The sequence below is a fragment of the Amblyomma americanum genome, chromosome 4 (genome assembly GCF_052857255.1).
Source record: "Amblyomma americanum isolate KBUSLIRL-KWMA chromosome 4, ASM5285725v1, whole genome shotgun sequence".
NCBI lineage: Eukaryota > Metazoa > Arthropoda > Arachnida > Ixodida > Ixodidae > Amblyomma > Amblyomma americanum.
Genome location: NC_135500.1, coordinates 47314822 through 47327887, shown reverse-complemented (window position 1 = coordinate 47327887; position 13066 = coordinate 47314822). Strand labels below are relative to the sequence as shown.

At 47.5% G+C, this 13066-nt stretch overlaps 1 protein-coding gene across 3 annotated transcripts in view; it reads left to right on the top strand.

The window, feature by feature from the left end:
• The window catches only part of LOC144127925 (protein O-mannosyl-transferase Tmtc3-like), a 542030-nt gene that overhangs the window by 335337 nt on the left and 193627 nt on the right, over window positions 1-13066 (top strand). For all 3 annotated transcript variants that reach the window (XM_077660929.1, XM_077660928.1, XM_077660930.1), the window contains one exon: window positions 2066-2293. In XM_077660929.1, the coding sequence (XP_077517055.1) occupies window positions 2066-2293 (228 nt within the window). The remainder of the gene's footprint in view (window positions 1-2065; window positions 2294-13066) is intronic.

Here is a 13066-nt window from a genome sequence, read left to right as displayed (position 1 = left end):
TATACATTCAAGATCCCTTCCTTGTCCGCAATTTTGAGCAGGTTTTAGAATTTGTAAAGTCAGATGCGGAACATGGCCTATCTGTTTTTTCGGTTGACATAAAAGATCTTTATTGTTCCATTCCACATGAAGCTTTGTTATCTTGTGTTGGAGACTGTATTGACCGGTACGGGCCTATTGCCTTTAAAAATGCATCAGGCATCTAGGTAAATGCTTTTCTAGGACTTTTAAAATTTTATCTTTAGTCCACGTTCATAGTGTGGGATGAAAAACCACACCTTCAGAAAAAAGGCATTTGCATAGGTTCTTGCATAGCACCCATCCTTAGCGATTTGTTTTTAGTCCAGCTGGACAGGTCTTTTGCGGATATAGTAAAAGATACCAATGTCATTAATATCTTTAGGTATGTTGACGACTTTCTTTTTGTACTTAAAAGAAATTACGGTTCCTTCAAGGATGATGTTCTTTATGTCCTCACCTCGTTCCGTAACCATTTGCGACCTCTAGAACTAACGTTTGAACTACCTGAAAAAGGGTTAATCAAATTCTTAGACATCAACATCATACTGCATCATGATCGCACATGCTGGATGTTCAGACCTCGAGGCGAAAAACCATTGTTGGCTTTTCATTCAGCGCACTGTAAAGTCTTAAAAAGATCCATTGTTTCGCATTTCATTTCTTAATTATCTCATCAAGTCCTGCCGACACCTCATGCATGAAAGTGCAAGCGGGTCCAGAACGCTGGATACCCTTCCCATGTTCTGGTCTCTGTAGCGGAAGGCGTTCGAAAAGAATTCTGCCAGAACAAAGCGCAAGAAAATCAAGAGGCTACGCGTAAGAAAGAAAAGGTTGCCGTCGTCCCTTACTTTCATCGGCTTTCCCACAATCTCAAAAAAATAGCCCAGCGTGCGGGAGCTGGAGTGGTTTTTCCAGCCCCTAAAAAGCTGAGTCATTTGTGCAAGAAAAATATGAAAATATCCAAAAAGGCGGTTGGCTGTGCAAAGAAACATAAGAATAAATTTGTTGATTGCATTGAAAATGTCGTTTACCAGATACCTCTTTCCTGTGGCAAGCAGTATGTAGGTCAAACAGGCAGATGCCTGAACCATTGGCTTCGGGAACATGGGCGTGACGTATAGGATATGCGTGGGAAAGGTTTGTCAGCCCATTGCCGTGTTTGTAATTGCATAGCGCTCCTGAAAAAAACGTGTGATCTTAAAAGTGCACAAAAACGGCTTAACACGAGAAATAATTGAAGCGGAATGGATTTCCCTGTTGGAAGATGACTGTGTGAGTAGCCCTTAAGTCGCTCTGTTGCCAAAGGAGCTCTGATATCTGTCTGATACGATTTGCTAGCGCATGGTTTGATAGTGCTTGTAAGATAAGTCGGTGTAATAAAAACCACCCTTCCTTTGCGAAATAAGGCTTTGTTGGAAGTTAGCGCTGTGTGTGTTGTCTTTCTGTGTATACTGAGGGACCAGTTGTTCAGACATACTATAAACAAAAACGTAGCACATGGACGGGACGAAGAAGGGCGAAGACAGAACGGTTGCTACTGTCTTCGCCCTTCTTCGTCCCGTCCATATGCTACGTTTTTGTTTATAGTATGTCTGTCTGTGTTCCTGTCCTTTTTTGCGCTACGTTTTCTACTTTGTATCTCACCGCTTAAGCTGGCCCTCAGAAACACCAGTGGTTCTGTGCTCAGCACGAGTGTAGTAGGATGTCAGTATCAAAAGTGCGGTCCAATTTAGACTCGAAAAGAGAGCGCGATGACCGGGCGCACGCTTCGTTTGTGCTCTCGACTTTGGAGCTGCCCGGAAGCCGTCCTCAGAGCCGCCGACAGCTGTCTCTCTAAGTGTTCAGAAATGCTTTCCACGTGCTCCTCTTTTGCGATGCAGTTTTGAAACGCAAGGTGCTCTTGGTACCGGAGTCGCAGAGTCGACCTCGGTGCATTCATCTGCATGACTGCTTAGATGAACGGCCGAAATCGCATTTATCGTAGAGCGTTGTGTCCATTGTTCGCTTCTGCCTTCTCTACATGAGGCTCATCGTCTCCTCGCAGTCTGGCTGCGACCGAGAGCCGACATGGCGGCTTCCCGGCGGCCGCCGCGTCGGCTGGCGCTGGTACCTGGCCGTGGGCGCGCTATCGTGGCTGTGCTACGCCAACGCGCTCGGCTGCGGATTCGTCTTCGATGACGCGTCGGCTGTGCGCGACAACAGGGACCTGCGGCCTTCCACGCCTATCGGCCGCCTCTTCGCCAACGACTTCTGGGGGACACCCATCCACAAGGTATGCAGCGGTAAACACCTGCTCAGTTTAGTCATTTATTTATTATCTTTTGTTGCGCAAATTCGTCCTTTGGCAACAGTTAGATGGAAAGGTGCAGCTGCTAGTTTCTTAACTGGAATCTAGCCGAAGTCGACATTGAGGCCCATATATCCTTATGCATGGGTTCTAGCCTCGACTGACCAAATTAAGTCCCGGGCAAGTGCCGCCAGAAATGGTTTAGCGTTGCTTCCGTGGCGGGAGCAGGGCAAAAGGGACAAATCAGCGGAGGAATCCGCGGTGGGGTGTCTAGGACGCTCCGACTCCAGGAGACTATGCACTCTACGCATCGTGGTCGGCAGCGACGGCCAGTGTAGTTCGTCATGCGCTGCAAAGGCTAACCACTGCCGCTATACGCACCACCCGCACGATTTGGAGGCAGAAGAGTCTCCAGCCCGAAGGGAGAAACAACTTGTACCCTCAGCCACTCGCAATCGGCCTGCGGCAATTACGGCAGGGGAATAATATCCACCGCACACCACGTCCTGAAAAAATGGCTGTGGTTTAGCTCTGGTCAAAGCTGGAGCGACGCGATAGCTACATCTGGCCGAGTGTAACTCGCCCAGTGGAATTGCAAAGTCAGTCTTTTGGCCGCTCCGTTTCGCTGGGCGCTCCTTCTTCATCTTCGTCCCTGGACGTGGATCACCCCCCCCCCCCTCTCCACCCTCCCCCCCCCCCCCCCCCCCCCCCCGTTTCGCTGGCGCGCCGCCCCGCGCTGCTCCGCACCACGCGAAGGCCCCCTTCCCGTAGTGGCTCAATAAGCCTGCACTCTGCACATCATTCAGCAATTTCGCGGTAATGTAAATGTGGTCAGGCTTTTTCCACTGTTTCTTTGTGGCGCAGCGCTGAGATATGCTCTCCACAGACCGATCTGCCGCCCCACCCCGATGGTTTAGTGGCAATTCCATATGGCTTCTGAGCGCAAGGTAAAGGGCTCCAATCAGGGTCGCGGCGGCAGCGTTTCGATGAGCGCGGAAATGTAAAAACGCCCGAGGTCAGCGAACGTTAATTAGATAACCCCGAGTGGTGTAAAGTACGGAACCCTCCACAACGGTGCCACCCATAGTCTGCCTGAAGCATGTATACATACCTCTACCTGGGTATACTGGGTGGACCGATCTCGTCGCCCTTACCGAGCGCGCGCGCCAGTGTGCTTCGCATACAACACTTTACCGTCTTGTTTCCCGAGGAGTGAATGCACATTTCAACGCGGTGGCATTAAGGGGACAGTGAGGAGAACTCTATCAATTTTTTTTTTGTTAGGAAAATCTGATAGTTCGGCATTTCATGGCTTTGCTGCCGCTTGTCCAGGAGCGAAAGATGCATTTATTTCAAAGAAATTTGGATTCGAAGTTTTTCCCGCTCTCGCATTCAAACTCGGCGCACTCTTATGATGTCACGGCGACTCTTATGACGTCACAAAACAAAGTGACGTGAAACGTGACGTAAACGCAGACTCTGTGATTTCTGGCGGCTAGCGGTGCGGTCTAGCAGCAGCCGAAATGAAAGCTACCGCCGCCGCACGTTGAAGGTATTTATCGGGGGTCGCTACCGTCGCTTCGTTTGCGTTTGCCCGGCGCCTTACGATGGGTCCCGTTCCCGAACCCGCCAACGAAGTTCTCGCAAAAACTCCGGCCTGCATTTCAGCGACCTCAGCCCCACAGAGCGTGTGATGCTTTTCAGGGAGCACGGTTAGGTTAGGCGCCGGCGGGTCGTTTCCCCCTTCCCCAGTGAGCAGCCGTTGCTAATTACATATCTTAACCCCAGTGCGGGGAATCGCGAGGGGCGAGGACACGGTCGGCACGTCGCGCCCAAAAAGAACGTCATTGTCAAGTTTGCTTCACGCGCAGCTCGGGACAAATTTTTGCAGTCTGCAAGGAAAAAGAGGCTATCCGCAAATGACATCGGTTTTTCCGAGACCACACCCGTGTACCTGAACGAGCACCTGTGCCCCGAATACAAAGCATTGCTTGAAATGGCAATTGCCCGTAAGAAAGCCAACAACTGGAAGTTCGTCTGGGTCTCTAACTCTAAAATACTGGCAAGGAAAGCAGAAAATTCCACTGTCATACACATAGCCACTCGCGACGACCTGTCTAAGATAGTATAGCCGTTTCCTTTTTTCTAAAGCATTGCGCTTACATAGCGACAAGCATAAAAATGCTGAACAGCACAGCCAGAATACGTGGAAAAAACATATCTTTACTACACTGCAACATTAGAAGTCTGCATAAAAACTATGACTCACTCGCTGCCTTTCTTTCTCACCAGAAAATGTGATATGACGTCATAGCAATTTCAGAAACGTGGCTTAAAGGAGACGAATCTCTGAATCTACCTGGTTATAAATTTGTGTCCCTGCCAAGAGCGGCTGGTTCTAGAGGCGGTGGTGTAGCTTTTTACCTGTCATCGGAAATCACTTACAAAAAATTACTGGACATTACAGAGACCAGTATGGGTAACTACGAAATGCTCTTTATAGAACTAGGGAACAACATGGTTATTGGTGTCATGTACCGTCCACCCATGTCTAGAACTCAGCCATTTTTGGACAAACTAGAAGAGGCACTGTACAGCCTCACAAATAAGGAAAAAAAAGCGGTTATTTGTGGCGACGTTAACATCAACACAGCTGTTTCATCTAGTAGTGAATACGTAAATCTTTTGTCATCCTACGGCTTTCAAAACCATATAGCAAGTCCAACCAGAATAACGCCATCATCATCTACAATAGATCACATATTATCAAATTTGGATGTCAGCCCCTTGAAATTTGGTGTGATAAAATATAACATTACAGACCATTTCCAGACCTTTCTTATCGCTCCTACAATAGCTGTACATCATTCCAAGGACAACACTCATATGTCACCTAGATGGGACTATGAGGCAACAAAAATTTCTATCCAAGAAAAAGACTTTTCAAGCATCGATTTTGATGACGCCAACAAAGCATATAATGCATTCAGCACGCTGCTTTCATCATGTTGCGTCCAAAAGCAATACAACTCTCGCAGAGCATGGCGCCTTCATTCACCTATTTGTCCTTGGATGAATGAAGAAATACTTTCCATAATCAGACTAAAAGAGCATTGGCATACTAAGTTCATGAAAAATCCAAACAACAATTATTACAAGGAAAAGTACAGAAGCATACGGAATATGTCACTTTCTATGATGCGGAGGCGAAAAAAACAGTATTATAGCAACCTGGTTAAGAAAGCCCAAGGTAACTCAAAAGAAATATGGCGGATAATCGCTTCCATTACTAGATCCCCCGAGAAATGTAGTATTTTGCCAGAGCTCAGTGCCTTCAACTCTGACCTAGCATGTCTTGCTTCAACGTTCAGCCATTTTTTTCTTAACATAGGTAATAATATAGCTGCCACCTTGCAAATCAACTCTTGTACTGTTTTGCCAACTCCGTGCTCTAATACTTTTGCTTACACAGAGATAACAGCTGCCGAAATTGTTGCTGTCGTCCGCCAGATGTCGCTTAATAAAGCTATGGGTCATGACGAAATATCAGTGAACATCATTAAGGACAACATTCATATTTTCTGCCTTCCACTGGAAAAAATATTTAATCAGGCTTTTTTATCGGGTATCTATCCTGAAACGCTCAAGATTGGGAGAGTTGTACCGATCTACAAAAACGACAATCCCAATGATGTAGAAAATTACCGCCCAATCACCATACTGAGTTGCATTAATACGCTCTTCGAAAAACTAATAGCTAAGAGAATACAGGATTTTGTTGAAAAATATGGCATCTTAGCCAGAGAACAGCATGGTTTCCGCAGAGGTCATTCTACAGGCACAGCAGTACACTCAGCAACAGAAATAATTAACCGGGCTTTAAATTCAAACAAGATTATTATAGGCATATTCCTTGACATTAGAAAAGCATTCGACACTGTTAAACATGGCATTTTGTTAGAGAAACTTGAAAGTTATGGATTTCGAGGACCAGCCAGCAATTTTTTTCGTAGCTACCTAACTAACCGCATGCAATTCGTGCAAATCTCAGATCAAAGATCTTCAATGGGGGAAGTTAGGACAGGAGTTCCGCAAGGGTCAGTACTTGGCCCCCTGCTTTTTTCCCTCTTTATAAATGATTTTCCTCGTTTCATTGAGCATGGACAAGCAGTCATGTACGCAGATGACACAGCTCTACTAATACCTCATCAGTCGGCAGAAAAGGCTGAATCACTTGCAAATGATAGCCTCCAAAAAGCAGCAAATTGGTTTAGCACTAACAAACTAGCGCTAAATGTTAAAAAAACAAAGTTCATTGCTTTCACCTCCCGTCGTAAATCTACCCCCGTAGAATGTAGTCTGCATCTCGATGGATTACCAATTGAACGGGTTCAAAGCTACAAATATTTAGGAGTAACTCTTGATGAGAATCTACACTGGGCACCTCATATAGAAAACTTATGCAAAAAGTTAACCTCTGGGTGCTATGCACTAATTAAAGCACAAAAACATTTTGACAAGAACACACTACGAATGATATATTTCAGCGTTTTCCATAACCATTTAATATACTGCATTGAATCCTGGGGTTTCACCTTCGCATCTTACTTAGCAAAAGTTAGCACTCTCCAGAAAAGGGCTGTCAGAATAATATCATATGCACCGAGAGCAATACCATCCAAACCTCTTTTTGATGTATTAAACATAATGCCCTTCACCAATGTACGTGAGTACAAAACGGCCATTTTAGTCCGCCAGATAATTAGCACGAACTCTCCACATCCTTCTTCCATATTCATCTCTCCCAAACGTGACACTAGGCAGGCACAGCACAATAATTTTAATTTACCCATAGCTCACAACATATATGGGCGGCGCTCAATTTCTTTTATCGGGGCTAAAATATGGAATACCGTGCCGTGTTACATGAAATACACGTCCAACTTTGTTTCTAAACTAAAACGCCACTACCTTAACAAGCAATCTGATGCACCAAGCTAAACACGTGTTGTTGCTCATAGCAATGCTCCATATAGTGATTGTTTAACTCTGACAATGTTTGTAATGGATCCATCACTAGCCATAGCGGCTAAGGATCCAGATGACTACGCAGCATTTTGTGTATCAATTTCTGCGTGAATAAACGTTCTGATTCTGAGGCTGGCCGAGGCTTTGGGGCCCATGGATTGTGATTCCTTGAAAGGCGCTGTTGCACGGTGCAGCAGGCAGCGTCGAGGAGGTTTGTCACGGTTGCAAGGGCCAGGTTAATATTTTTTTTTGCATAAAAAAAAACGGATGGGTGCTCAAGGGCGCTCGCGTTTAAAGTTTGCGGCTTCAAAGTAAAACCGATGCGTGACGCTTCAACGGGCGTTTGAGGCGCAGACACTGCCACTCCGCCACGACTGCTCTTTTTTTTTCTTTATTGCATGGAAATAGTGCCGAAAAGTCTAAGCACGCTTACGCCACAAACCACCAGGCCACCTTACCCCTGCATGAACCCTCCTTCCAAAGCATCAAAAGTCTGGGAGGCACACACTTGCATCCAAATAGGGGAGCCAGCTAGGCGGCTCTTGCAGGGCAGCAAATACTCCCCGCACCAGAGCTCATTGTTCACGAAACAAAGATTTCGACGACCGTGATGATTCGGCGTGGCGGTCCATCATGCGGCTCTTCCAGAGACTAAATAGTCCCAGCAACATAAATAGATCATATGTCAGAGCACTGTTTTTCTCCGCGGGCAAAAAACGAATACTGTAGGGTGTGATGTCAATGTCCTTCTTAATTTTTCGTTGTAAAATGTCCCAGAAGAAGATATATAGCATCAGTGCACAGAGCAAAACAATGGTCAATTGTCTCTGGTGTATTGCACAGGCGACAATTAACCGTTCATGGCGCAAGCATCTACTTAGCATGAAGTCATGCCTTCACAGGCAGCGTCCGCCACGACGGCTCAAGCATCTACCGTGAATAAAGGCGCATCTAGCGAATGCACTCCTCCTCCTTTCGCATATCCTGGCCTAACAGAGCTAGGCCACCAGCAATTTTTTTCCTTAACTGCCTTGCATCTTGTCTCCCGTCCCTAATAAACGATTTCCGTTAAGTAGTTTGAAGTCGACTGGCACAGCCGGGAATGTTTCGCCGGGCGAGCGTCCGAAGACACAAGTGCTCTTTATACTGCTAACTGCCTTGTACGATCACCGACCATCGTGCCATCATAGTTTTTCATCGACCGTGGCGATAATCTGACCAGCCTTAACAGGCTCCTTCAAAGGTTAACTACACTTGAAGCGGCACTTGCAGTTCCTCTGCTGTTCGGCGCTTGTAAATCGAGGCGCGTCAGAAACAAAACCACGGGGCACGCAAAGCCCATGATGATGATGATGGCCTCTGGTTGAATGGCACGTACCCACAGTGGGGGATTGGCCAAGGTACATTGTTGATACAAATACACACATGGGTAAGGAGTGGAATAATTGGATAATTTTGTGAAGAAGGAGCAAATTTGGAGAAAAAAGGTGAAAGAAAAAGGAAGTGTAAAAGCCGTGAATTCACATTTTGGCATAAGAATCGACCTGATGCAATTATATACCCGTGAATTAAATCGCACACAGATTTCAAGGCATAGACGCGAAGCGCCATAACAAACAGAAACTCTCCTTGCCGCCTGTGGCGCCACCAAGCATCGGTTTTGTTTGCTTCCAACATTCAGGTTGTCTTTTGTCTGTGTTCCTTTTGTGATAAAAGTGCATTGTCGGTTCCAAAACAAAACTTACCTGAATATTGAAGCGCGCAACCCTTCTTTGTCAGCCTCAGAGATTCATGGCGTCCATGGAGTAAGGAAAATTCCTCCAAGGTGGCGTCTCTTGTCCTATGACGTCACCAGGCCTGTACTTGCGAGATTGGGCTGTTTCGGCGATAGCTGTATTTTGGTTCTTGCTGTTTCTACCTTACAAGAGTTTTGTTTTCAGTAAGAGTGGCGTTTTCGGGATCAGGAGCTGGTATTCTATCGATGCAAGCCAACTTCAATTTCTCCTCAGTGTCCCTTTCAGTCTCCCGTTGTGCATAAAATCCGGCGTCGTTGGCGATGGCTTCGTTCCAGTCATTGTCGGCGGCGGCGTTGTGAGCGAAAAACCGGTTGGCCTATCTGGCACGTAGGTCACGTCATGTTGTGACATCATCACAACCAGCCCACCGCGTTGTGAGCAAGCTGCCCTCCGTGGCAGGTGGCAGTTCAGTTAATGACTGGTCGCAAGAGGTCGCTCGGGACGAGCAACCTGAGTCTCCCACAAGGCCACCGGTGGCTTGTTAAACAGCCACCTGCCGGCGCAGTGGCGCATCGCTTAACCACTGCACCACTGCGCCAGCAGTGGTATGAAGGCTCCCTGTAGCCTCTGAATGTAGAGAATGGCCAATTCCGCATATAACCCTATTAAGCTATCGCGTCATACCCTTAAGGCGGAGCCCTCCCCTCAGTTTTCGGCCGACATAGGAAGACGGCTTGGCGTGTTCGTGCATGGGGCTAGCAAAACCGTCTACGCGCTACTATCTGCACCTTTACATTACGGTGCGTTTGAAAGGTTCTAAGACAAGCAAGCAAGTTGCTTGCGGGAGTGCTGTTTTCCTTATCGATGATGCAGTACGCGTAAGTTACTGAGTTTTCCGCTTGCTTTTCCGAAAAATCACTATTTATTCCATATATCACCATTTTATTCAAGTCATTGTTCATTTCGTTTATTCACTGTAGTTGACAACCCAGGCCAGGCTGCTCTCTCATGCGATAGTGCACTTCGCAGTGCCATTGCAGTGCATAGTAAGAAATCTTCGACGGCATGGGCATGAGTCGATCCATATGCGAAGGCATGCACACGCAAACGTGACACGTTTCCTAGGCACTAGGAAGAAGAAGAAAAAAACGCAATTTTAAAAGAAGACAAGATATGAGTCAGTTCAGAAGAAGTTAAAAGTCGGTTCTGTATGCAAATCAAAGACAAACAGGGTGCCGAACCTAATGAGGAACTTGAGCTAATTATGGAAAATATATGAATAACTGCGCAAAAAGGACGGAACAAGAGATAAGAAACACACGTTTCTTCTTCTCTCTTGTCCCGTCCTTTTTGCGCAGTTATTCATATATTTTCCATAATGCCGTACCAACTAGCCCCTCACCGCACTCAACTTGAGCTAAGCCGGAACGTGAAGAGCGAGATATCGCGCTCTGCGCTTGTTCAAATGAGGGAATAATGCAGATAGATAGCCCGGGTACCTGAACTGATAGCTCGTTGCGGAAGCCTCTTCCAGTCACTTATCATTTTCATTGCAGATAAACAATCAAGGTGCATCGTTTTTATCCTTGGGCATAAGATAGCCTTGTCATGCTTTGCCAGAGTCTATTCTACTTCATGGAGGTATCGAACTCCATTTCCGTGAGACTGTCGTCTCTATAGAGCAGGCGTTCTGCGACAGTGGAATGTTGTGCGTTCTTTCTTTGCTTTCTTCCTCGACTGGATGCAAAATCTCTCTTCCTGAAACATGTCTATGCATTGTTAATGATGCACCCCAGGGCTTGGTGTGAACGCTTTCCAGACTCTTTGGTCAGCTTTTGCATACGCGTTCAAAGAAACGTCAGGAGTGTGGAGTGATGGAGAAGTTCGGGGTTTAGTAGCGCCATACTTAGAACGGTGCGTCAATAACCGAGCACTATATGGACGGGGCTGAAACTGTGCGCTTAATGCAGGCACTGCTTCTTAGATTACAGGTTTGCGTTTATTTAAACACAGTAGGAGAACTAATTATTCTGAGCGTGGATCTATAGCTTTTTTCTCTTTCACGTTGGAAGGAATGGTAGAGGCAGTGAAAGAAGTGAGATAGAAAGGAACGCTCTGAAGTTGTATTCAATGTGCAGAAGGGCAAAATACATCGTCAGCTTTGTTGTGAGTACGCGAATACCCGCGAGGTTAACAACGCAAACTACCAGTTGGAGACGGATGCCGAGGTGTATGCAGTCGTCGGGAAAGAAGCGCAAGCGTAGAGGAAAATTGAACCATACGTTGTTTTAGCATGGCAGAAGAGGAAGGTTATGAGGAGGGATAAAGAAAAAAAAACGGCCGCATTTTTTGTCCTTGAGAGGCACTCGCGAAAATATCCCCCTAAACGGGGGGCTCCATCCCTTCCGTCCCTATGGATCCGTTTACTCTCGTCCATCACATCGCTGCCCTCGTTATCGCCGAGAACACGCCGCCTCCGCATCCGCCAAGTCCAACTGACGCACTGCTTTCAGGCTCGCCTCAATAGGAAGCGCGCGCAAACGACGCCCAGCATTACGACCAGACAGCCCTTGGACTGTGCCGCCGGCCAATAACGTTCGTACCCCTTGCTGTTTGGTATTACGACTGTCCCTGCGCCTCGCCAGTCGGTTTTGCGGTGGTTTCCCAGCCACCTGGAGGGCAGACTGCGGCATCGCCTCCTTTTTTAAGTCTCGCCCCGTGCTCTTCAAGGCCTGTTTGCCCCCCTTCGGTCGTACGAGGCTGCGCCGCGCGCAGATGACGCCAGCGGGTCCGGACACTGTCCTCAAGCCGCTGGCTAGAGGCTTGCGCTATCCAGCTCTGGAGACCGAGGACTGTAGAGGGGCACACTGTGCCGCCGCCATCTTGGGCGGAGTAAAACAGCCCGTTCAGAGGCAGTTCGTTGCTTCCCCCCCCCCCCCCCCCCCCCCCCCCCCCCAGAAAAAGCATTACATTCCTTCGTTTCTATTTGCCCTGGCTCCGTACGAAACCAGGTAATGGGGGAAGAAGTAAAAAAAAGAACGTTGTCGCGGTGCCTTGAACGGTAAAGAACCGAAGGGGCGCCATGCTTCGTCGTTTGGCGGCGAACTTGTTTGGCTCCTGAATCGCGGCTGGAAGTTATCGGAGGCCGGCAGTCGTAAACGGGCGACGACGCGGCGTACACCGGAGTCCGCGACGCTCATTTTGGGGTCCCCTCGTGACTGCGTTCCTTTTGCTTGCTTGCCACAGCACGGCTACACTGTTTACTACGTAGTTGGCCGCCGGCCGCACTGCGTCGAGAAGTCTGTGCTTGTATACTTGCGTTTACGCCTGTTTCAGGCCGCATTATAGCCTGCACCTCTTCTGGTCGCTCTTTCCGCTCCGCCGTTCAGTGTCGACTACGAGCTTGTTTAGTGTTGTTGTTGTTTGTTTGGTAATTTGTTATTCCTTCCCTTATGTTTTCTCTCCTGCAGAAGCACAAACTGCTCTCGTTTCCTTTTTGTCCTTCACTTTCGAGTCCTATTCCAGTTTCCACACTAGCGCGAACACACACTGCGTTTCTGTTCGCACAGTTCGTTTTTCCTTGTGCCGCGTCAGCTTGCTCTCCCGCTCCCTTTCCTCCGTGCGCCTCGAGACGATTTTTGCGTCGTTGCATTTTGGTCATGGATACGGCACCGGTGTGAGCGTGCTTCGGGCTCCCACCTTTTGCCTTTTTATTCCTCACTTTTATAAGGTTTCGAGAATTTGCCAGAATCTGTTCACGCCTCCTTCTCGGCTCCCGCCTGGTCTCTCGGTTCTTCCTCTCCTGCCCATGGAATTCGATGCTTAAGTTTTCGGTCTTTATATTGTCGACCCCGCGTGGGCATATCCTTGTGGTATTATAGACACTTGATTACCCGCTGAACTGGTTCCCTGCATCTCGCTGGTCTGCTCTCTTAACTAGAAGTGGTCGAAGTTATTTCAGTGTTTTTTTTTGTTTTTTTACGGTCGATAACAT